General features: G+C 43.9%; 1 protein-coding gene across 20 annotated transcripts in view; it reads left to right on the top strand.

The window, feature by feature from the left end:
• The window catches only part of TXNRD1 (thioredoxin reductase 1), a 120219-nt gene extending 110428 nt beyond the window's left edge, over window positions 1-9791 (top strand). For all 20 annotated transcript variants that reach the window (XM_072741402.1, XM_072741395.1, XM_072741389.1 and 17 more), the window contains one exon: window positions 7854-9791. In XM_072741402.1, the coding sequence (XP_072597503.1) occupies window positions 7854-7916 (63 nt within the window). In that variant the 3' untranslated portion in view covers window positions 7917-9791. The remainder of the gene's footprint in view (window positions 1-7853) is intronic.
• The last annotated feature ends 16410 nt before the right edge of the window (window positions 9792-26201 follow it).

The following is a 26201-nucleotide window of genomic DNA, read 5'->3' as shown; positions in this document are numbered from 1 at the left end:
GTGTGTGTGTGTGTGTGTGTGTGTGTGTACACCACGTTTTCTTTATCTACTGATGGACACTTGGGTTGCTTCCATATCTTGGTTATTGTAAGTAATGCTATAGGGAACGTTGGGGTGTAGATATCTTTTTCAGATTGGTATTTTGTGTTTCTTGAGGGGATACATACCCAATATTGGAATTCCTAGATCATATTGGTATTTCTATTTTAAACTTTTGAGGAACCTCCATATTGTTTTCCACAGTGGTTGTACCAATTTACATTTCCACCAACAGTGAGTGCACAGGGATTCCCTTTTCTCCACATCCTCACCAGTACTTAATTCTTTTATTTTTGATAGTAGCCATTCTAACTGGTGTGAAATGGTATCTCAAAAAATTGTAGGTTTTGCTTTACATTTCCCTGATGATTTAATGATGATGATTAATGAATGATGTGGAACATTTTTCAATGTACCTGTTGGCCTTTTGGGTATCTTTGGAAAAATGTTCAGATCTATTTCTTAATTGGATTTTATTTTTTGCTGTTGAATTGTATGAATTCTTTGTGTATTTTACATATTTAGCCCCTTAATAGATATGGATTTATAATTATTCTGTTCAGGCAAGAGAGGAGTGATTTTTTTTTTTTTAATCTCTCAGTATGAACTGCTTGCTGGCGAATCAGATTTTGAAAAAACCAAATTCTTCCAGTCTCCAACTATGGAAATATTTTTTTACAGCTTCTTGATCAAGGGAAAGTAAAAATTTGGTTTGGAGGCAGTTTTTAGGGGCTCTTTTTTTCTGTGTTAAATAGGGGGTCTGGCTTGGATGATGATTGGATTAGTTGCTGGACCCAGTTTTTTCATGTCCAGCTTTATGCTATAGAGACATGCCTCTCACAGCCACCCCAGAGTGTGTGTTAGTAGTGCATTTGAGATATGGATGGAAATGAAGAAGGGAAGGTTAGAAACTTGATGGTATCTCAGGTTGGCTTTTAATTTTACGTGCCTCTGAAAATTTCATTTTATTGGATTTCACAAATATCAGTCCATGGGCTGGATTAGATGTCAGTAAGTTAAAAACTGGTCCTGAACGCTGTTGTAGTGACCGGAACTAGCCACAGCTCTGGGGCCAGTGGCGCTGGTTTGCGGAATGAATCACGGAAGGCTCTTCACACCATTGTGGGAATGTAACCTGTTGTTTGAGCAACCAACCTTTGGTTCTGAGGAGTAATTACTGAGAAAAGTCAACAGATTGCTCAGTTGAAGAATTGCTCTAAGAGAAAGAGAGAACTCTTTTAGCCTGCAATTTTTTTGGTATCAATACTGGGGGAATCTTAATGGCTGGAGCATCAGTAATGCATTAGCATTATTCAGTGTGAAGATAGTGTGGTGATTAATTTATTCCAGGTTTTGGAGCAGCAGTAATTGAATAGGAAACTGCATATCATTTGGAGGAGTAATTTCATGTTTATTTGTAGGGGAAAAATAATAGCTCAAGAGGAGGAAACATTAGGAAAGACCCGTGAAATGTTTTTAAGTCAGTCTTAGTGCTGAACATCAAAAGTTTTAATCAATGTCAACATCGCAGCCTTGGAACAGGGGGGCTTGTGAGGCTGGGAGGTGGTGGTGGATCTGAATGTGAGGGGGGTGCCTATAGCAGCACTTGACCTTCGTGAGTGCACTTCTTGCTGGGCTAGGAAAGCATGAAGGGGTAGCCTCCATGCTCATCTTTAAAATATGTGCTTTTAGGAAAATTCTAAAGCAGCTATGTGCAAATAAAAATGTTGTAAAAATTGACCTTATTTCTTTTTTCATTTAGACTAATCAACAGTGGCACTTTGGGTTTTTGATGGGTTTTCTTTCCTTCCTTCCTTCCTTCCTTCCTTCCTTCCTTCCTTCCTTCCTTCCGAGAGGTAGCTTGTACAAGCAGGGCAGGATGGGGCAGAGGGAGAAGGAAAGAGAGAATTTTAAGCAGGCTCCACACCAGTGCGGAGCCGGACTCGGGGCTTGGGGTCACAACCCTAATATCATGACCTGAACCGAAATCAAGAGTTGGACACTTAGCCAGTTGAGCCACCCAGGTTTCCTTTTCTACCAAAAATCTCCCACTAGTTCTATTTCCAAATTAATTCCTGAGAAGTAAAACTGAAGCTTGTACATCACGAAGCCTGAAATGTGTTGTAATGTATTCCTTGGCTCTTTATCTTTCTTCTTTAATAAAAATTGAGGCCAGTGCATTTGATGATACTTTAAATTGCCCATGATATCATCCTAACACAGCTATTTTCATTATCATGTATTGTCTTTCTGTCCTTGTTCAGTTTCACATTTTTTTAAACAAAAAATTTTTTATTGCTTTTCAAAAGTTGCCATAGCTTACAGTGTCATCAGCATGAATTTGGGAGTGCTAATGAAAATGTTGCAAAATTCAGTGTAAATAAATCTTTTTCTGTATCAAGTAAAAAAGGACTAACTTTCAAGGATTTTTACATATCTTCGTTAACCTATTTTTAAAAATATGAATTGTTCATATCTTCTTCTAGCTTCATATTTTTAATGTTTTAATATACTGTTCATTATTATTTGGGTCTGAATTTTTTAAGGTGCTGATGATATATATAGTTCTATAGATACGTGTATCTATATGTATGTAAGTAGAAAAAGGGCTTTTTGTCACTAGTTTAAGACTGAAATGGACCAAGGGCTTTTCTCAGTAATGTTCCTCTTTTACACAAAAGTTTTTCTCCTTTTATTCAAAAGTTTTTTTTTTTTTTTAAGATTTTATTTATTTATTCATAAGAGACAGAGAGAGAGAGGCAGAGACATAGGCAGAGGGAGAAGCAGGCTCCATGCAGGGAGCCCAACATGGGACTCGATCCTGGGTCTCCAGGATCACACCCTGGGCTGAAGGCGGCGCTAAACCACTAAGCCATCAGGCTGCCCTCAAAAGTAGTTTTGATGCTGATTGCTATTGCTTTGACTGACATTAAGTCAAAGTAGTCTTGCTTTCTTGTACTCTTTCTTCTTTATATTAAAAACCAGGAAACTAGTTTTTCCTCAGGAAGCCAGGGGGTAGCTGACCAAAAAATTTGCCCAGGTGTCCTGGTGTGCCAGCACAGATGTGGGTACTGCATGAGTCTTGCTTCTGCTGGGGACTCTCATAACTAAGCCATGGCCTCCAGTCTTACTCCAGATGCTTACTGGCTGGAGGGGATCAGCCTGGGTGTAGAGGACAGATGGAGTCTACAGAAACTTACTGGTGTTTTTTCTCCATCCAAGTGCTGTGGCCAAAAAGGTTTGGACTGAAATCTTAAGTATACTTGATATCCAAATAGGCTTCTAAGTTTAATTAATTGAACACAATGCCCTTTTATGTTTTCATGACTGGGCAGTACAGATGGACAGTTTGGGTGGTGGTGTTTGTTTTGCTTATAAAACCAGGTCTCTTCCTTGCCAGTGCTCCATGGTCATCATGGACCAGATGTGACTATTTCCATTCTGTCTTCACTCTAGGCCCCGACTCATAGAAGCAGCCCCTTCCTGGGGCATTTCTGGCTAAGATGCAGAGGGGAACAAGATGTAGGAAGGCACACTTTGGTGCTCCCAGTTTTCAGAGGTGACGCATCCCTCTTCCTTACACTGCAAGCCCTGGGCCCCTAACATCTAATAGGGCAAAAGTGTGTAATGTGTGCCATACAGAAGTCTTCATGGTGAGACGAAGACATTGGAAACTAGCAAAAACCTCCCAGTAGGTCAGTCAGAATGATGAGACACGAACTGAGTGTCAGTGTTAACACAAAAAGAGATCAGATATGACAGAAGAGAAGCTATGGAAGACCTCAGAATTGATTGCTTAGCAGCAGGAAGGAGACAAAAGAATGAAACATTAACTGCAGATATGTGGCCTTAGTGATGGCTTTCACTGAAGGAGCTGGATTCAGGGAGGGGGATGGTTCAGTCTTGGACGTGATGGGTTTGAAGTGTCATCCAGGAAGAAGTGTTGTGTTGGGTCTTACTGGTAGATACAGTTCAGGAGGGACACACGGTGGCTGGAGAAGTGGTACCTTCATCTGCCTAAAAGGGAGAGGCCAACTGAATAAGACATGTACTGTGAGGCTGTCTTAGGGGGAGTAATGGGGGCCGAAGCCTGGGGCAGCATTGGTGCAGCACCCCACAGCAGACAGGCAGCTGGGCTGCACAGCCCCCCAAGGGCTCAGCCAGTGCATTAGCCAGGGGAGATGGGTGTTCCTGCATGTGTCCATGCCACAGCGGGAGGAGCCACTAGGGGAGGACATGGGCATGGGAGATGAGGGGGATGACAAGGAGTGCTGCAGAGGGTGTGTGAAGAGAAAATTCAAGGTGCCCCCCTGGGTTTGGCAGCCAGACATTCCTAATGAACCCCAGGTGTGGTGGCAGGGACAGAATCCAGCTTTCAGTGAAATGAATCAAAATAGACTGTAAGTACCAAGAGCTCAAGATTCTGTCTGTAAAGAGGATGAGAGACATTGGTGGTAGAGGTGATCATAAGGTCGAAGGAGAATTGTTTCAGGATAAATGCAGTGTAAACACATTTGAAAGCCAAGGAGGAAGAACCAGTGGTAAAGGCAAAGTTGAGAATAAAAAGAGGTGGGTTCAAGTGATGTATGAAAGAACGCGAGGGGTGGGATCCTAAGCCCAGCCTGGCAGCCTGAAGACTGTTCTTGCGGAGTCATGGAGGAGGAGTGGTGGTAAGAGTGGGCTATCCCTGGGTGGCGAGCGACAGGCCGGTGATGGTAGGAAAGATATTACCTCTTGGTGCATTTCCCTGAGCTGGAAGGATTTCCTTTCCCATTTTTGGTATCGTAGGTCTGCTAGTGACAAGTCGCTTAGCTTTTGTTTATCTGAAATGTCTTCATTTTGATTTCTTCGTGGAAGGAAGGTTTTGTTGACCATAGAATTCTGGGTTGACAGGTTTTTTTTCTTTGAATCCATGCCAGGTACTTGGGTTTTGTTGTCTTCCTTTAAAAGGCACTGAGTTTTCTTGTGTTAGATAATGTCCTTGTGGATCATTTGATCCTTTGGAAGCTTGTTTTTGAGCTTTGTTAGGGTGGTCTAGGGTAGCTTTTACTCTGGGACCAGTAACATTACTAGCTTAGCCCTATTTTTAGATGTGGCTTTCTGGGGTCTCTACTGATTGCTCCAGGGCCTCAGAGAAGTCTCCGGACTCCAGTTGGTGACAACTGGAACATCTCCCAGCCCCGAGTGGATTCTGGTGCTGGTTCAGCATACAGCTGTCTGCTGGTGGTTCTCTGGCCTCATGGGGTCCTGCCCCCCACATGTGCAGAGCTTGGTATTTAGGTGGAGATGAGGGGACAGCTCTTTCTCTACGTGGCTGCCTCCTCTTAGGAATTTGGCCCCACAAAGCCCAGCCACCTCAGCCTCCCCAGTCTCCACTCTGTCTCTTCAAGTCCCTGAGATGTTTGTGTTGTCTCTGGGCTGTACCAGGGTCATACAGAGGCTTCCGGGTAGAAAGCCAGGACTGTTGAAGGCTCACCTTGTTTCTCTGTTTCTAAATGTGTAGAGTATAGGTTTTTAAAAACCTTGACTGTAGGCTTCCTATTTGGTAAAATTACAAAGATAAACAAGTGCTGGTTAGTTTACATGCAGTAGACTTCTTGAATTTGGATTTTGCCCAAAATTCCTGTGCTAGTGTTCCACAAGAAAGTGTACTATAGATAAACCTGCATTAGAATCAATCCCTTGGGACCCATGCTAAAAATGAGATTGCTGGGGCCTACCCTAAATCTGCCATATTGACATCAGTATAATTTCTGTGTATTTTTATCTGTGAGTAGACTTTGTTCACTAATGTTTGAGAATCACTGTTTTTATGAATAGTAGACAGTAAAATAGCTACTTGAAGATGTTGAGGCTCTAAGTCCATAAGCACCAGATGTTTGCAGGATGTGACTTGAGGTGGACTCATCAGTTGGTCTGGCACCTTGGGAACCCAGTCACGTAGAAGTGACATATACTTTCCAACCCAGAAGTTGTACCTCTAACTGCAGGTACAAGGAGACAACTGGAACGTCACAGAGCGTATTGCAAATAGAATACTAGCAACTGCTGGAAGGGCCACCTATAGGAGCCTGGGTATGTAATTTGTAATATATTCACTGAATAATTGGATTCTCTAGTACACAGTGTATATAGTGTACTGTAGTTACTTGAATACTATTCAGTGAAAAGTGGAAGAATTAGAGATACTTGTATCCTTATCGGTGAATGAATTACAGAAATGCAAGATGATGCCAAGGAAGCAGGTGGCAGAAGAGTACATTTATCATCTTGCTATTTAGAGGTAAAGTTGGTAGAAACCCACCAAAGAAATGCAAGAAATGTATAGGAGTGATAAGCACTGGTCGGGGAGGAGAGGAGAGAGGTGATGAGGGAGGAGCACACATGGGGCTCTAACCACATTTATACACGCTGAATAGCACATGGGTGTTTGTGACAGTATATTGTATACCTTTCTGCATTTCCAGAATATCTCACCATCCATTTCTTTTTTTTTATTTCCACATTTTATTGAGAACCTAAGCCACATACAGCAACACTTAGATTATTATAACTCCATCAAGAATCAAAATTACTTTTTTCTTCTTATAGAAATCCCAGCATTTCTCTCGAAATTTTAAATAGTTGCTAGTTTCCAATTAGTTCCTCTCTTTTTTTTCTGATCCTCCTCATACTAACTATCCTCTTAGTAAAATTGAAAGTTATTCCATAGATAATTTAGAAAGTTTCTCTTATTTGATGTGAAACTAAACATTTTATAAAATTACAATGATTGAAAAAAGGCATAACCCTTCTGTCTTCAAATTTTCCATTTGGAAAAAAGTGGAGAAAATTTCCATTTCCATATTTAATCATAGTATCATTAAAACACATCTTTAAAGAAAGATAAATACATCATAATCTACAGTTTATTAAAATTATAGTTGCTATGTTTTATTTCCCTCCAGGTTACTAAAGGTTTTCTTTTTAAATTTTTTTAATTTAAATTCAATTTGCCAAATTATAGTCTAACACCCAGTGCTCATCCCATCAAGTGCCCTACTCAGTGCCTGTCACCCAGTTACCCCATCCCCCCTTCCATAAGCCTTTTTTTCCCCCAGAGTTAGGAGTCTCTCATGGTTTGTCACCCTCTCTAATTTTTCCCACTCAGTTTCCCTCCTTTCCCTTATAATCCCTTTCACTATTTCTTATATTCCCTGTATGAGTGAAACCATATGATTGTCCTTCTCTGATTTATTTCACTCAGCCTAATACCCTCCAGTTCCATCCACATCGAAGCAAATGGTGGGTATTGGTCCTTTCTGATGGCTGAGTAATATTCCATTGTGTATATACCACATCTTCTTTATCTGTTCATCTGTTGAAGGACATCGAGGCTTCTTCCACAATTTGGCTATTGTGGACGTTGCTCCTATGAACATTGGGGTGCAGGTGTCACGGTGTTTCACTGCATCTGTATCTTTGGCGTAAATACCCAGTAGTGCAATTGCTGGGTCTTAGGTTCACCATGCATTTCTTTGAGAGAGTTGGCCGGCAACCGGGATGACACATTTAATTGTTTTAATCACTCTCATGAAAATAAAATTCTTCATTAGATAAAACTTAAATTTTTTTCCTCTTTTACCTTGTTTTTAAAATACATCTCCCCCTTTATCCTCTGAAAAAGTTGTGATACCTTTGGTCATACTTTTCCATTTTGTTCACTGTAAGTAGTCCTCTGAGTCCATCTTAGTAGATTTGGTGTTACTGGCACCGCTCCCTGGTGACTTCTTGGCTGGGGTGTCTGAACATCTCCTGTTCTGTCCTTCCCGCAGGTATTCACGACCTTGTCGGTGACCAAGCGCTCTGGGGCAAGCATCCTCCAGGCTGGCTGCTGAGGTTAAGCCCCAGTGTGGATGCTGCTGCCAATACTCCAAACCACTGCTGTGTTTCCTTGCCCAAACCCAAGGGGAAGTTTTTAGGAAGGTCTTGGGCTTTGGCACCTGGATGTCCTGTGCGCACAGCACCCAAGACCCCCTTGGATCTCCTGGGCAGGAGGTGGTGAATGGAAGGCAGGCAGCGTCGCACTGGGGTCACCGTGAAGGACTGGAACTGACATTCGGCATGCATCGGCGTGGTGCGTCCATGAAGTCACTGGCCTCAAGCCATGCGGTGGGCAGTGATGGAGCAATTGTCGAGCAGTTTTAGTGTGATCTTTCCTTTCTGAGTTTGCCTATTCTCACTGTTAAGCTTTTTGATGTTGATTTCTTTTTTTTTTTTCCTCCAAGGTGTAAATGATACTAGAGAGGAGAAATGTTAGCAGTTGGTTTTTGTTCAAAAGCAGGTCTTGAGTATGCAAGTAAGGTGCCTTGTGCATGGGAGGCGTGGTTTGGTCACTTGGAGGCTGCTTAGGCTTGTCCTGCACAACAGAACTGTGCCAGGATTCCAGTGTCCTGTCCTTTGTGACCAACCTATCATTCAGTGTCTCCCCTCAGGGGTTCTGTGTCAGAGCAAGTACAGTTATGACAAGATCTGGCCACATTTGTCCCATTTGCTACATCACCTACTGTTCTTAGTTTTAATGCTGTTTAGGAAAGAAGGTGGCTCCTTGGCCAGCTTGTTTGAAGTAATACTCCACTGCGCGGACCTAGTCAGAGAGGAGGGTTCCCATCAGGACTCACCGTGGAGGCAGAGGTGCACCTTTAAATGGGGAGGAACAATAAATATTTTCCTTTATTTAGTGTATCGTGTTGGTCTAAGTGAGCTCTTTCTCAGTAAGAAACATTTAACTTGGGTAATACTTTTTGGGGGTGACCTGAGCTTTAAGCTAAAAACAAAGACTATCACAGCCTTACTTTTCATGTGTGTTACATATCTATCCCTTCCTATGAGCTGTGTTCATAGGAAAATAGGTCCCCCACACTTACGATTCAACTCTGTTATGGTAATTGATGTTTTAAGGAAGTATTAATGTCCTAAGTTATTATTTTTGAACACAGGTGGATGTGAAGGATTTTCATTTAAAAACCAAATGGTTTTGACTTTTTTTCTGTTGAATGAATGACTGATCCTGGCAGAATTGTGGTCAAAGCATTCCAGCTTGTAGCATGACAGAGAGGGTTGGCTCTGCAGTTCGAGATTCCTACATGAATGTGCTGACTATTCCACAATGACGTGTGGGCCACTTTGTCTCTCAGAGTTGGATCTGCACCATATGCTGTGGCTGTCAGGCCCCTGCCAGCCCATCACCTCCTCTCATCTCGAGTTCTCAGCAGCAACGCTGAGTGGCAGTACATTTTTTGGTCACCTCAGGGAACTTCTGCATCTGCCTGGCATGTAGTCAGCAGGGTGCCTACCCCTGTCCCACACAGCTCTGCCTCACGCCCTCACCCATGCGGCTCTTTGAAGAGCACAAAAAGGAAAACGGGGATGTGTGGGGGGGGGGGGGGGCGGGGGACAACGACTGAGGCAGTTGACTGTGCTTTATTTATTTTTTTAATCGATTTTTTTTTTCTCCAAGACTACCAGTCTCAGAAGTTAGAACAATAGGCAGTATGATATGTTTGTGCCTAATCATGTTGTGATTCTTTCTTCTTAGTAGAATGGAATGTTTGGCCCCCATAAGAAGGATTATACTTGATAGACTTGTCTTATTTAGGTTCTGTAATTGCCCACTGTACTGAGATTCATATTAAATTCCATGTATTTTTGTTATGTATCTTCTGGGGAAAAAAAAAAAAACAATGTGAAACATTAAAAGGTATTAATATGCACCCTGTGTGTGTTCTCAGGATTCTTTGCACGAGTGCCGGCTAGATTTCAGGCTTTGTGTTGACGATGATGATGACTCACTGCTGAAGAAGCTCCACTGAGGCCACTAAGGTGTATGTTTCCATGTTGTTGGCTTTTCCGATTCCATTTTCCAGTTTACTATGATTTTCCCACTCAGTCTTGATCTTTAGGGCGGCAAACCCCCACTCCACTCAAGCTCATACTTGGTCCCAGCACCTGATGTATCCCTGGCTATGCACCTGTCACTGCCCCACAGAGCAGTGTGCAGGCCTTCCATTCTTCCTCCCAGCAGTCCTTGGAGAGCAATCGACAGGTTATTGGCATTCCCAGCCTCTGGCCGTGTTGGGCATGGGGTAGGCATTCAGTACTTATTTACAATAATGCCAATTGTCATGCTCCACTCACTCATGTAAAGCACTTCATTTTCTTATGCATCAGTTGCTAAGCAGAAACTCCTCTATTTTGTATTCATTCTTAACCAAAAACCTTTCCAGAATATTTCTGTTCCACCCTGAGTGATTGCAGAGTGCTAACAGTCATAGTGTAATACGCACTCGCCATAGCCTGTGCTGGGTGCTGTGGCTTGACAGGCATGAGCTGCCTTCACCCTTCATCCTTAAACAGCTCTGTCCTGAAGTGCTCCTGTACCCACCCATTTATAGGTGGAGAAACTGGCCAAGGGTGGGAATCCCTGTTCAGGATTGCACAGCTAGTTAGTGATGTAGCAAGTATTGGAAACAAGAGCTAGGTCTGTGACTTCACTGGGCCCTGCCTCATCACCACCTTTCCTTACTGCCTCCCATCCACCTGTGACAAATGGGAGCTTTCAGGGTTGCTGGAGCCATTCCAAGGACTCTCCATTTTTCACACACATGGCGCAGTATCGTTGGCATGGTTAATACTTTGAGATGTCCTAGCACTTTTCCTGACTGGTTTTTACACTGCCAATTTATTTCCACACGAAAGCCAGGATTTTATTGCTCAGATTCCCTTGCCCCAAGCCGTCAGGATCTTCCAGAGGCCTCTAAATAGGCCCTTAGCCCCCTGCCAGACACCAGGCCTGTGCCCTGTACCTCTGACCTTGGCTTTCACGTGCTCGTCTGGTCACACTAGCTCTGTGCTCCACACACACTCTTCCCCTGACCTCCCTGCTGCTCTGGACTGCCTCCATCAAGGATTCTCCTTATACACACCGTGGTACTCTGTGCTTTCTCTAGAGCACTTTGAATTACTCCGCATAGAGACTGGTACATGTGTCTTCTCATCTGTCTCTACTTCTTAATAATCAGGGTTCTCTATCTCTTTCTGCCACCCAACTTGTAGCACAAGGCCACATGTATGCACAAGAGCAAGTGCACTGCAGAAGCACCGAAAAAAAAAAAGTTTGTAATTGGCTTGGCTGGTGGAGCCTTAATCTTGGATCAGATCCTGTCAGAGATGGCCACTTTAAGGGAGCCTGTTAATCTCTTCCTCTTATCTTAGGAACCTTTGATGCAAATGTTAATGAGAGTAGAAAGGGCAGGAACAGAAAAACTGGTCCACCTCAGCAATGAGGAAAAAGGCAAACTAAACTGCTTGGAGGCACCATTGCGTTGCAGCTACCTGGCAGATTTTATGTCTGACAGTAACCAAATGTTGGCAAGACGTGGAGCATGGAACATTTATGTATTGCCGGCAGGAGTGTACATTAATGGGTACAGTCACTTTGGGAAACTTTTGGAGCAGCCCCAAAAGCCATCAGACAAGAATGGACACACAAATTGTGTCTCCATGTAACAAGACTACAGCAGCAAAATACTTAATATGACAGATGAGTCTAAAGCAGCACTGAGTGAAAACGTCAGTGTGACTCTACTGCCTACACAGGCAGGATGAAGTAATAGCTCCCATGTTTAGAGAGAAAATTGGTGTAGATCAGTAAGGGAAAGCAAAAGCATGAAAATTCAAAATGAAGAATATGTAGAGTACAGGCTGGTGGTTGCCTAGGAAGGGATAGAATGGAGGGGGTGGTCAAGAAGGGACATGTAGGAACTAAAGGATTCTTTGTTTTAAGATTATTTGTTTAAGAAGGAGTATGAGCTGGGGCAGAGGGAGAAGCAGACTCCACTGAGCGCAGTTTCCTAACATGGGGCTCTCAGATGCTTAACGACTGAGCTACCTAAAGTTTTTTTTTTTTTTTAGAAAAAAAAAAATTTAAGATTTTATTTGACAGAGCAAGAGAGCACAAGCAGGGGGAGCAGCAGAAGCAGAGGGAGAAACAGGCTCCCCACTGAGCAGGGAGCTCCAGGTGATATGGGACTCGATCCCAGGACCCCGGGATCATGACTTGAGGCATCCAAGGGCCCCTTAAAGGCTTCTTACTTAACCCATGTGGAAGACTTCTGTATCTGTTGTATCATTTATGTTTACAAAAGTTCCTTAGTATCTACTCCGTAGCTCATTCAGACAACTTCAAAAGGACAGGGGTGGGGGGCAGCTTGAATATTAGTAGAATGCCAGGGAGCAAGAATGAATCCACTGAAGTTCTGCCCTGGGAGCTAGGAAACCACACTCTAAGAGAATAGTATATTGTGCTTTACTTTATTGTGCTTTGCAGGTCCTGTGTTGTTTGTTTTTTGTTTGTTTTTACAAATTGAAGGTTTGTGGCAACCCTGCATAGTACTGGTGCTCTTTGTCCAATAACAATTGCTCACTTTGTGTCTGTGTCACATTTTGGCAATTCTTGTAATATTTCAAACTTGTTCATTACCATATTTGTTACAGTGATCTGTCATCTGTGATCTCTGATGTTACTGTTGTGATGGGTTAGGGGCACCATGAACCTTGCCCACACAAAACAGTAAACTTAATCTATAAATGTGTGTTCTGAATGCTCCACCAGCTGGCCATTCCCCAGTCTCTCTACCTCATCTCTTCCATGAGACACTAAAGTGCTGAAATGAGGCCAGATGATAATGCGACAGTGACCTCCACGTGTTGAAGCGAAAGAAGAGTCATGTGTTTCTCACTTTAAGTCAGAAACTAGAAATGATTAAGCTTAGTGAGGAAGGCATGTCAAAAGCTGAGACAGGCTGGAAGCAAGGCATCTTGCACCAAACAGCCAGGTTTTGCATGCAAAGGAAGAGTCTGTGAAGGACATTTAGAGTGCTACTCCAGTGAACACAATGATAAGTGGAACAGCTTTCTTGCTGATAGGGAGAAAATTTGGTCTGGATTGAAAATCAAACCAGCCACAACATTCCCATAAGCCAAAGCTAACCCAGAGGCCCAACTCCAGGCCCAACTCTCCCAATTTTATGAAGGCTCAGAGGGGAGGCAGCTGCAGAAGAAAAATTTGGAGCTAGAAGGGGTAGTTCATGAGGTTTAAGGAGAGAAGCCATCTCTATAACATAGAAACAGTGTTTTGTTTTGTTTTTAAGATTTTATTTATTCATGAGAGACACAGAGAGAGAAAGAGGCAGAGACACAGGCAGAGGGAGAAGCGGGCTCCAGGCAGGGAGCCTGACGCAGGACTTGATCCCGGGTCTCCAGGATCAGACCCTGGGCTGAAGGCAGTGCTAACCCACCGAGCCACCTGGGCTGCCCAGAAACAGTGGTTTCTTGATAGAGAATCGACTCCCCATGAAGATGCTAAGAAGATCATAATGAAAACAAAGATTTAGAATAACACATAAGCTTAGTTAATAACACAGTGACAGAGTTTGAGAGGATTGACTCCCAATTTTGGAATTTCTACTGAGGGTAAAAAGCTACCAGATGGGCACCTGGGTGGTTCAGTTGATTAAATGTCTAACTCTTGGTTTCAGCTCATGATCTCAGGGTCATGAGATTGAACAGCCTCGTCAGGCTCTGTGCTGAGTGTGGAGCCTGCTTGGGGTTTTCTCCCTCGCTCTCTGTTTCTTCTCACCCCTACACATGCACTCTTTCTCTTAAAAAACAAAAACAACAACAACAAAAAAAACCGCTGCTACCAGAGAAATCGTTTGTGAAAGCAAGAGTCAATTGATAGAGCAGACTTCAATATTTTAAGAAATCTCCACAGCCACCCCAACCTTCCACAACTACTGCCCCGATCAGTTAGCAGCCAGCAACATCAAGGTAAGAACCACCCCCCCACCAGCAAAAAGATTGTAACTCATTGAAAGCTCAGATGATGGCTATTTTATCAATAAAATATTTTTAAGTTTAGGTATGTACTTTCTTTCTGGCGTAATGCTGTTGTGTACTTAATAAACTACAGTATAGTGTGAACATAACTTCTATGCACCAAAAAAAAACCAAACATATATTGTTGCTGTATTGTGATAGTCACTTTATCACAGTGGCCCAGAACCAGACCCGCAGTATTTCCGAGGTGTACCCGAACAGCGGAAGGTCTTTCCTGAACATCTCTCACCATAATTCCATCCCTGATATGAGATCTAGGAATGAGCAAAACATAAACCTAATTATGGGGTAATTTGTGACACAGCAATGGGGGTTAGAGGAGGTCATAAAATGAATAGCCCGTATCTCTTCCCTTAAACCCACTTTAAGTCAGAGCACTCAACTTTTATTTATTTATTTTTTAAAGCTTTTATTTATTCAGTGAGACTAGAGGGGCAGAGACACAGGCAGAGGAAGAAGCAGGCTCCATGCAGGAAGCCCGATGTGGGACTCGATCCCTGGTCTCCAGGATCACACCCCAGGCTGCAGGCGGCGCTAAACTGCCGCACCACCAGGGCTGCCCAGAGCACTCAACTTTTAATATTTCATAGGATTTTATTTAGAAAAAGAAAAGAGCCTTTTTTTGTTTTGTTTTTAAACTTGAGATTCTACTGCAAGAAAGCGGGATTTTACTGCAAAGCCTTTCCTGCTAATGCTCCACAGCACTGACCCCATACACCGTCCTTTGGGTAATGTGGGGAGTCTCACAAGAGGCTGAGTAGAGTGGGGTTGGGGTGTTTCTGGATCCCCTGGATGGCTGTGAGTGGTACCCCACCATGAACTGCCTTATTACAGCCATGTGCCTCTCAGGCACTATTTCCTAGTACTTGAGATTGGAAAGGCAGGTCAGCTCCTCCAAGTCCAGTTACAGGTGCAGGAGCTGAGGGCTCGACGTGAAGCTACCTCCTCGACATTAAGGTCAAGGTTAAACAGCTCAACATAGAGCTGGAACCAGAAGCCGTTGTGTTCCTGCTCTGTGCTTTCCCACAGCAGCATGGTACTGCTTTGTTCCTGCCACCATCTCTTCTGTATATTCTTCCACATACCTAAGAACACCAGCCATGTAAGCACACTCTTGATTGCAAGGGAACCAAGGGCACAAAAGCATGTGTTGACTTGGAAATATGCAGCAAATAGGTTGGTCATTGGCTTGGTGGCCAGCACACAGAGGATGTGCAGAGTACAGCGGGGCATCAGAGCCCATGGTGTCAGCTTCCTTGGGGGCATGATGGGGGTATCTTCTTGGATGTCAGGAAAATGAGGAAGAGCCTGCCTAGTCATTGCAAGAGTGAAAATCCTGGGTGAGTTTGCTGAATGAGTGAGGAGACAGACACAGTTATGGAATGTTCCTTACATCCAAGGTGCAGTGGATACAGAGAGTGAATAAACAGGTGGTTAGTTTCTGTATCAACTCGACTGGATCATGGGATGCCCAGATATTTGGTGAAACGTTATTTCTGGGTGCGGTGTGAGAGTGTTTCTGAAGGAAATTAGCAGTGAATCAGTGGACTCAGAAAAGCAGTTTGTTTGCCCTCGGTGGGTGGGTGCCATTGAAGGCCTTAATGGAAGGGAGCATTCAGTTTGTCCTACCTGAGTGCTTGAGCTGGGACATCAGTTCTTCTCCTGCCCTTGGCCTTAGTGGAAGGGAGAATTCAGCCTATCCTACCTGAGTGCTTGAGCTGGGACATCGGTCCTCACCTGCCCTTTGGTACTCCTGGCCCTCAGAGCTCTGGACTCAGACTGAACTACACTCCCGGCTTCCCCAGGTCTCTCCAGCTGGCCCAGGCAGATCGTGGGACTTCTCGATTTCCATTTATAAGAAATATTTTCCTATCCATATGGCCAGTAGGTCTAATTTCTCTAGAAAACTGACTAAAACTCTGAAGGTGTGTGTGCTCATCTGCCTTCAGCCCAGGTCATGATTTCAGAGTCCTGGGATCAAGCCCCACATCAGGCTCCATGATCAGTGGGGAGCCTGCTTCTTCCCTCTTCCTCTTGCCCTCCCCCTGCTCATGAGCTAACACTCTCTCTCTCTCTCAAATAAATCTTTTCAAAAATGCTATGCAGCAGGAACTGTTCTAGGCAGAATTCAACAGGAAGCAAAACATTACTAATCCTGTACAGCATAGTTGAGGGAAACAGGCAAAAATAAATAAGTCAATTGTATAAAACAGTAGCTGATGTTAAGTGCCAGGGAGAAGGGAACAGCTCATTCATTACATATTGTTTGCTAGGGCTGGCCTATTAAAATACAACAGGCTGGGAGCTTAAACATAGAAATGTGTTTTCTCGTGGTTCTGGAGGTAAAGGTTCTGGCAGGTTTGTTTTCTTGAGGCTCCTCTCCTTGGCTCACAGACAGCCACCTTCCTGCTGATTTCTTTCATGCCATTTCTCTATGCTCGCCTCCCTGGTGTTTCTGATTATCCAAAATTTCCTCTTTTGGGACATTGGTCATATTTTATGAGGGCCCATCCATATGACCTCCTTTAACCTTAACTAACCTCTGTAATCATCTTATCTCCAAATATAGTCATATTCTGAGGCTTTAAGATGAGTTTTAGGGAGGATGCAGTTCAGCCCTGAACATGTTCATTCTCAAATATTTCAGTGCTCTATGCTAGACTTGTGTTGATGTGGAAATTAAAAGACAATATTGGTTTCCTTTTATTTTGCTTTAAAGATTGTGTTTGTTTATTTATTTATTTATTTGAGAGACAGAGAATGAGCGAGACAGCATGAGCAGGGTGAGGGGCAGAGAGAGAAGCAGATTCCTCACTGAGCAGGGAGCCCAATGCAGGGCTTGACCCTGGGGACTCCAGGGTCATGACCTGAGCTGAAGGCAGATGCTTAACAGACTGGGCCACCCAGGAGCCCCTAATATTGGTTTCCTTTTAAAGTAAAATATATTAAAAAGCAGTATAGTATGGGGGGAAAATTACAAAAGTGAGTATTTTAATGACTCCACTGAAAAAAGCCAAAATAATAAGGATACAGAATATCTGGATGACATAATCAATGAGCTTGTATTACTCTGCCCCTACAAATAGAAAATACACGTTTTTCTTTTATGTCTATGAAGCATTGCTGGAAACCACAAAAGAAACCTTTGTACATTTCAGAGATGTGCGATCACAACCATAATCTCTGATTACAGTGTATCAGAAGCAAAAATATAACCCAGAAAACTTACCCACCTGGAAACTGAGAAACAGTCTTTAAAAACTGGATCAAAGAAGTCACTGAAACTATAATAATTGAAAATAACAGAAAAGAATACTGATGGGGTATAGTTAAGGTCCTAGGAAAATTTAGAGCCTTTTAAAAATGTTTTTAAGTAAGTGTTTTGTTCAACATGGGGCTTGAACTTACAACCCCAAGACCAACCCAAGATCAAGAGTCTCGTGATCTACTGACTGAGCCAGCCAGGTGCCCCTACAGCTGTTTTTATTTAAAAAAAATTTAACCGATAAAAACAATTTTCCAAAAAAATGAATAATGATCTGGTCAAAGGAACTGTTGTTTTTATGCCAAAGGCTAAGATGACAGATGGAAAAGGAATCTATGCCCCAGGCATTGTGCAGGGTGTTATAGACACTGTTTTAATTCTTACCACAGCCTAGATAGCCCTTATCCCCGTTTTACATAGAAGAAACTGAGGCACAGAGAGATTCCATAATTTGCCTAACACTATATGATTCACATTACAGAACTGAGGTTGAATACAAAATCCAGAGCCCCACCCTAGACCAACAGAATTAGATCCCTCAGGGATCAACCTGGAAAATCTAGATTTTTATCAAGTCCTACAGGTGATTCTTGTGAGTCAAATTTGGAAATACTTGAGTGCCTCCAGTGGAGAAGACTGCATCTCTGAACAGAACTGTACTGATAGCACAAGGGAATTTGGCATTCACTGCCCAGGCACTTTGCACATGAGGTAGTTGTCATTCCTGCCCTGTTTTACAAATTAGGAAATGGGCATAGGGAGGTCAACGAACTTCTGCAAAGTCACAGCTGGTAAGTGGCAGAACAAGAATTTGAACCCAGCTAGCCTGGTCCAGTGCTTGTGTCCTTGGCTATTGGCTCTAGAAAAGAATACTGCATGTCCTCAGGTGGAGACCCAGGTAGAGCACTGAGTGGGTTTGGTCAGGTGGAAGATGGGATGGTGGGGCTTGGGTTCATGAGGGAGGGGCCATGCTGGGTTCTGAGTAGGTATCTACACAGGAAGGCAAATGGTAGCCACAAGGTTAGTTTTGCAGAGGTAGAGAAGTCTGGGCTGTTTTATCCACTAAGTGGTAGTGTAAAACATTTCAGACCTTTAAAAAAAATGCTTCAAAATATGAGGGAAAAATTGCAATGGAGACATCTTTAAACGTGCACATAATATTATCTCAGCCAATCAAATGCAATCAGATCCAGTTCCTATATATTTGCAAACATTATATTCAACATGGAAGGGGATGCATTGCTTATGTCTGGGATGATGTGGGGGCGACTTGCAAACAAATGCATAGGAAAACGAAGGCCTCAACACAGCCTGAAGATGAAATGAGAAAAAGAGGCAGGAATTGATGGAAACTTTGGGCAAGGAAAACAGAAGAACTGCACACCCAGGGCATTTCACAGGCAGAGGTTCGATTAATCTTTCTAAGAATCCTTGAGACTCCTAACTCTGGGAAACGAACTAGGGGTGGTGAAAGGGGAGGAGGGTGGGGGGTGGGGGTGAATGGGTGACAGGCACTGAGGGGGGCACTTGACGGGATGAGCACTGGGTGTTATTCTGTATGTTGGCAAATTGAACACCAATAAAAAATAAATTTATTATAAAAAAAAGAATCCTTGAGACTATTGTACCCATTGTCCTAGTGAAAAAGGTGAGGTTCAGGGTCGGACCTCCAAGCATTTGTCCAAGCTCCCAGGGCTTGAAAGCACAAAGAGAAGGTGTGTCCCCTGGCGTCCATCTGTGTGAACAGCAGGCTGCTGCTTCTGCCTCCTGCTTACAATCAGTTACTTTTACTGGGACACAAACTATACTTGAATGAGTAAGTCCACAGAGCTAAAAAAGTATAGGACTTGCAAATCAAGAGGAAAGGACAATTTGACAGATGATACTGAGAAAACTCTATCACTGTATGTATAAGGGTAAAACTGGATCCTTGTCTAAAACCCTATAACAGGGATCCCTGGGTGGCGCAGCGGTTTAGCGCCTGCCTTTGGCCCAGGGCGTGATCCTGGAGACCCAGGATTGAATCCCACGTCGGGCTCCCAGTGCATGGAGCCTGCTTCTCCCTCTGCCTGTGTCTCTGCCTCTCTCTCTCTCTCTCTCTGTGTGACTATCATAAATAAATACAAAAAAAATTAAAAAAAATAAAATAAAATAAAACCCTATAACAAAATTAGCCTTGAAACAGATTAAGACCGAAATGCCTGTGTGTGCTACAAACAGAAAATGTATATGGTAACATAGGAAACCATCTTTGTGATCTGGAGGTGGGAAGGACTTTGAAACCATGGCCTCAATGCGTGAACCATAGACCGACAGCATCACAGGTTCTGATCCAAAGGGCCACCATGAAAAAGAGGTAATAGAGTCCCACCCAGCAACACTGGGAAAAGACAACTTTCAGCATCTAAAGCTGACAAGGGGCTTAGACCAGATGCCACCAAGGAGTTCTGCTCAACCTTCAGGGGCCTGGAGGAAAACAAGCGGAGGACGCTGAGCTGGGAATTCTATGAAGAATCTGACAAGACCAAAGAGACGCAAGCTCACGAGTAACTAAGAAGTGAATCGAAATGACGAGAGGTCACCTTATCCTCATGAGATGTGCCAACATCAGAAGCTGACTGATGCCTAACGAGGGGACTCTCAGGCTGTGCCGGTAAGAGCTGAGACAGACCAGCACCATGTACCTCATGACCTGGCCATTCTGCTCCAGGGCACCAGCCTCAGACAGTTCTCAGGTCCATAAGGGAATGTGCCTAACCTTGTGTGATGTCTCACCAAGAAACAACCCATGGGAAGGGAATTTTGTGGGTGCATCCACCATCCCTTCCCTGGCATTCCTACTGTAGTGAATTCAAGCCTAATAGTTGTTGAAATGAATTTCTCATGGTAAAGTGAAGAGATAGGAAAATGATTAGGGATGTAATTGCCTTGCCTCCTGTGTGGCTCATGGAGTTTGATGGCTGCCTTATTATAAATTTCTTTTTTCAAATCTGGTAGCACTCAGCCTGGGTCCATACCCAGGACCATTAAGCAAAGGAAGGGAAGAGAAAGCCAACAGCCGGTGTTGAGGGCCAGGCCTGCCAGGACCCTCATGCTGGGTGTGGTCAGGCAGCTCTGGGAGGCTGGTGTGGAGAAGCAGATATCGAGAGCTGCACTTCATAAACACTTTGCTTGCGGTTACCATCACCAACTCTGCTCTCCCTTGAGCCTCTGAAATAAGAAGGAAGTGCTTGTGAATGCACCCACTCTGCAGGGTGCCATCAGAGGCTCGGTCATGCCTTCGTCTCGGTTAGCTCATAGATGACCCTGAGAGCTGGGCATTATTGTCCTATTTTCTTAGAAGAATCTCTAGGTGTTGGCACAAGCACAGATTGTGGGCAGATAGTCTTCTCTCTTCAGCAAACGAAATACAAAGGGAGGAAAAGATAGAAGGAAGCAGGTTCCTGAGTGAGCAGCCCCATAGCACCCTACCCACCTCTATGTGCTGAGTGAGAGGGAAAGAAACCTGTATGTGGATCCCTCTTTGAAGATACGGCACCTGGGAGAAGTGGTCTCTCTGATGTAGCAGCTTAGCCTGCTCTCCAGCTAATCCAGCCACGTAAATAATTGTTTTTTCCGGAGAATATTTAATGATCCAAGAAAACGCTTATGGTGTATAGCTCATCAGGGGGAAAAAGTCAGTATATAAAAGCAAGATTTTTAGGGCACTGAAAGTATTCTGTATGGTGATATAATGATGGATACATGTCATTATACGTTCGGCCAAACCCATAGAACGTACGATACCAAGAATGAACCCTGATGTAAACTTTGGACTTTGAGTGATCATGACATGTCAAATGTAGGCTCATGGATTGTAGCATTCTGGTCAAGATGTTGGAATTGAGGGAGGCTTGGGGCACCCAAGGTGGCTCAGTAGTTGAGCATCTGCCTTTGGCTCAGGGCGTGATCCCGGGATCCTGGGATTGAGTCCGGCATCGGGCTCCCTGCAAGGAGCCTGCTTCTCCTTCTGCCTGTGTCTCTGCCTCTCTCTGTGTGTCTCTCATGAATAAATAAATAAAATATTTAAAAAAGAAAAAACCCAGTTGCATAGATGCATGCCAAGTACGAAGACCCACACATTTTTCTGTGGAATGGGCTTAACCTTCTCATGGCTTGCTGAGAGGTCCACGTGTTTATTTGAAGGCAGCCCCTGGGACACGGAGTTTTTTGTGACTAGTGAACAATTGTCTGTGTAAGATACTTGGATGGGTTCCCAGGGCTCAGCCAGGTCTACAGTTCTCATGATCCCTGCAACTGATGAATGAGCAAGAATCTAGTGATCAAAGGAAAACCGGGTCTGTCACTGTGTGACTCTCATGTGACATCACAGTGACTCTGACAGTGGCAGGCATTTCAGAGCATGTTTTCATTTGACCCTGTGAAATTAATCCTAGAATTGTTCTGTGCGACGGTAAACACATCCCACCTCTTTGGAATCTAACACGGCTCCTAAAACAAATCCACGTGCACCAGAGTGATACAGGGTCTGAGTCACAAGGGTCCATCCTGAGAGTCTGCGTGTATCTTCCAAAATTGGAATTTAGTTATGGATAATGACAGTAAGTGGTTCTCTCTCAATTTTGTTCCTTAGATTTATGAGGTGTTGTGTCTGAGAAGAATGAGAGCGTTCATTGTATTTATAATGAAATTCATTAGTGCACAAATAAAATGCATGAATATTCTATTCGTGACTATTAAGTGCTTCCAGCTGGGCCAATGCGGCACAGATAGGAGCTCGGAGTTGTTGGTCCATTTCTGCAGCTTCTCTGCTCCTTTGCTGAGACCCACGTGGGGCCCCACAAGCCCTCCCGCAGTCACGTGTGCATGCCCCTGCACCGAGGCCCCCCACACAGTGGAAGAAGGACAGTCTCCAGACGATATGGTCTTTCTGAAAGCAGATACACGTCAGGCATGATGTAACGGAAGCTCCTCCACGTGGGGGCAACAATAGAAACTGAGGGGCTCGAAAGCTTCTGATGAGCCTAGGAGACCAGAGGCCAGGATCCCACCTCCAGATCCCTTTGACAGGGGGCCTGTGCCCTCCACCTGGGCTCCCCTTCCTTTCCGGGGGACAGGGTGCCAGGGAGGGGGCTGCTCTGACACGACCTGCGTCTGAACCAAATGCCTCCAGCCTCTGCCACTGGTCACCACAGGCGGGCAACCAAGAGAGGCAGTGAAGCTTGGCCCTGGCCCCGCACAGAGCAGGGCTGGGGGCTGTGTCGTCTCTCCGCATACACCTAACACTGTGCTTTACTCAAGTGACCCCTTCTTTCCTTTAAGTGTGAACGCATGCATCCATGTGTGTATGTATGTAATCTCCACACCCATGGTGGGGCTTGAACTCATGACCCGAGACCAAGAGTCATGTGTTCTACCAACAGAGCCAGCCAGGCGCCCCTGAACACATTTATTTGAAAAGAAAACCATACATCAAAATCATAAACAGAAACCAGCTTTACTTGCCATAAATAAATATTAATTTTAAAACAAATGCAAAAAATGCATATTGCATATACTTGCAGTGCATGAGATATTTCTGGAAGGCCACATAAGAAGCACTCGGGGATCACCTAGGAGAGAAGGAAAAGCTGATGGCCGGGGCGGGAAACCACTTTGAGTGAAGATTCCTGGGTGATCCCGTTTATACTTTCTGCCTTTGGCATTAAACAAAAATAAATGGTTTGAAAAAAAATGCAGTGAAAAAAAAAAAGTTGGCATTACATTCTGACTACATAGCATTGCCTCCTTTTTTTTTTTTTTTTGTATCAGCTCTATTCATGACTGGCAAAAATTGGAATCAAACAAATGTCTTTCAATAGATAAACTAGGGTACATCTACACAATGGAGCATTATTCAGCTATAGGAAGAAATGAACAATCACGTTACAAAAACACACAGGGGAGCGTCTGGGTGGCTTGGGAGGCTAAGGGTCTGCCTTTGGCTCAGGTCATGATCCCAGAGTCCTGGGTTTGAGCCCCACATCAGAGTTCCTTGCTCAGGGGGTGTCTGTTTCTCCCTCTCCTCCCCACCCTCAATTGTGCTCTCTCTCTCAAATGAATAAACAAAATCTTTTTTTTTTTAATAAACAAAATCTTAAACACACACACACACACACACACACACACACACACACACACTGAGGAACCTTAGATGCATATTGCCAAGTGAAAGAAGCCAGTGTGAAAATACTACATACTGTATGATTCCAACTATCGGACATTCTGGAAAAGGCAAATATGGAGGCAGTAGGATAAAAATCAGTGGTTGCCAGGTGTTGAGGGAGGGAAGAACAGAGGGGTCAATAGGTAGAGCACAGAGGATCTTCAGCATGGTGATATGATTCTGTATGACCATATCATGGTGGATACATGATATCATGTCTTTGTAAAACCCATAGAACTGTGGATAACAAAGCGAGAATCCTTTTTTTTTAAGTTTTTTTTTTAATTTTTATTTATTTATGATAGTCACACACAGAGAGAGAGAGAGAGAGAGAGAGAGAGAGGCAGAGACACAGGCAGAGGGAGAAGCAGGCTCCATGCACCAGGAGCCCGACGTGGGATTCGATCCCGGGTCTCCAGGATCGTGCCCTGGGCCAAAGGCAGGCGCTAAACCGCTGCGCCACCCAGGGATCCCCAAAGCGAGAATCCTAATGCAAAGTGTGGCTCCTTAATTATAACAAATGTGCCACACCAATGCAGGATATTAATAATAGAAGAATCTGAGGGATAGAGTAGATGGGAAATCTGTACTTTCTGCTTTTTTCTATAAATCTAAAGCTACTCTAAAAAATAGTCTATTTTTTATAAGTAGATTCCATGCCCAACATGGGGCTCAAACTCATGATCCCAAGATTTAGAGTTGCACACTCCACTGACTGAGTCAGCCCAGTGCCCGCCCACCTTACTGTACTGCTGGGACCCCTGGGCAGTTAAGGTACTCCTGGAGATACTGGGGGTGTTAACACCTGCTATTTGTCCTCACTTGGAGATGTTGAAACACTTGGAAAATTTCTTGTTGGAACTAGAATCAAGATTTGAGAATGACTTTTAGGGATAAACGAAATTTCTGCCTCGTAATTTTTGTTGAGACACTGCAAGGGAACTACCTCCTGATGTAGAGGCTTTTTTTTTCCTCCTCCCAATTTTATTGAAATATAATTGACATACAGCAGTGTATAAGGGGTGCAGCATAATGATCTTACAGTTCCAACGTTTTCTGGATAGAATGACTTTTTGTTGTAATTATAATTCAGGGTGGGTTTCTGCTTTCTGCTACTTACTCATGCCTTATTTTCCCCAGGATTATAAATATCAAGGGGGTCAGATTATATTCCCACATTGCTGTAGAGTTTTGTTGGATTATTGATCTTCTACCACTAATTATTTCATAGCATTGCCTCCTGAAGGGGCTCAGCCTCAGGCCTCCGTACCATAGAGGATTAGATGGCAACGGGAGGGGGTAAGGAGACTACAGCATCCCGCTGAGACTTTCTTTGATGTGATCAGAGAAAAACAGTAAGAAGCCTCTCCCCACTCTGTTACTCATACCCTGTTACTCATGCTGTTCCCTTCCACCCCTGGTCAAGCTCCCCCCAGCCCTCAGCTTCCCAGCCGCCCTAACTGGTGGTCAGCATTGTTCCAGGAACAGAACAGGCTCCAGGAAGTCAGAACTGAAAGCAGGCTTAGAGGCCTCCCAACGAATATTCCTAACCGGGATCTTGCATCCTCACACACACCTGTGAAACCCCTGACATTTTATGCGAGGAACTTTTATGCTCATATATATTTTCCAGGGAGATGGTGCCTGGTCTTTTTCAGGTTTGCAAAGAATTCTGCAGCTTCTAAAATCCACCCATTTTGCAGGAGCACAAACTGAAGGTTGGGAAGGAGTGACTTCAAAGACGCGCAGCTCATGCCTGGTAGCAGCGTCAGACGGCTCTTGGCGTCTCTCAGCAAACTCTTGTGGGATGCTCGTGGCTCCAGCATTTATGCAGTGATCAGATGTCACGCTCATGCAAAGCAAAGCAAGCTGAGTGTGGGAAAATTTGCTCTGATGGTGGGGAATGGGAATTTCTGACATCATCGACTACTGGGAATGGATGTGGCGCTGGTGGCTTGCACTCCAAGGCACCTCTGTCATTCAGATTGCGTTCTTTTCCAAACATTAAGATGATTCAGAGATGAGAGTGTGCCTCAGACCTAGTTTTTCTGTAACTTTTAAGGTTGTGCCTCCACTAGAAAGTGGAGATGGGGGGCTGTGTTTTGGCCAGTGTTTTTCTGCAGAGACTCTGTTCTTTGGGAGGTTGGAGAGCCCTTCCTTCAGTTAATGGACGTGTTGACTGTATTGGAATCTAACCCAATAGTTCAGGGGAAGTAGTTCTTAACTAGGGGCAATTTTACTCCCAGCAGACATTTGTGTCTGGAGGCATTTTTGGTTGTCACAACTGGACACAGGGAGCCAGGAGAAGGTAGGGTGGGAGTGCTATTGGCATCTTGTGGAAGAGGCCATGATGTTGCAAAAGACTGCAATTCATGGTTCCTGCAACAAAAAATGAACCAGGCCAAACTGCCAACAGTGCTGAGGTTGAAATACCTTGCTCTAGGGTTGCTTTAGAATGTCTTCCAGAGCTGTTTCCAAGACTCCACACAAAAAACTCCACAGAAAATGAAGCAAAACTGGAGAGGCAGGCAAACCATGAGAGACTCTTAACTCTAGGAAACAAACTGAAGGTGGCTGGAGGATGGTTGTGGGGTGGGGTAACTGGATGATGGGCATTAAAGAGGGCAGGTGGTAGAATGAATACTGGGTGTTCTGTGCAACTGATGAATCACTGAACTCTACCTCTGAAACTATAATACACTATATGTTATTTAATTGAATTTAAATTAAATTAAATTTTTAAAAGCCAACTCA

This window comes from Vulpes vulpes, chromosome 16 (genome assembly GCF_048418805.1).
Source record: "Vulpes vulpes isolate BD-2025 chromosome 16, VulVul3, whole genome shotgun sequence".
Classification (NCBI taxonomy): domain Eukaryota; kingdom Metazoa; phylum Chordata; class Mammalia; order Carnivora; family Canidae; genus Vulpes; species Vulpes vulpes.
This window is presented reverse-complemented; position numbering and strand designations above follow the sequence as displayed.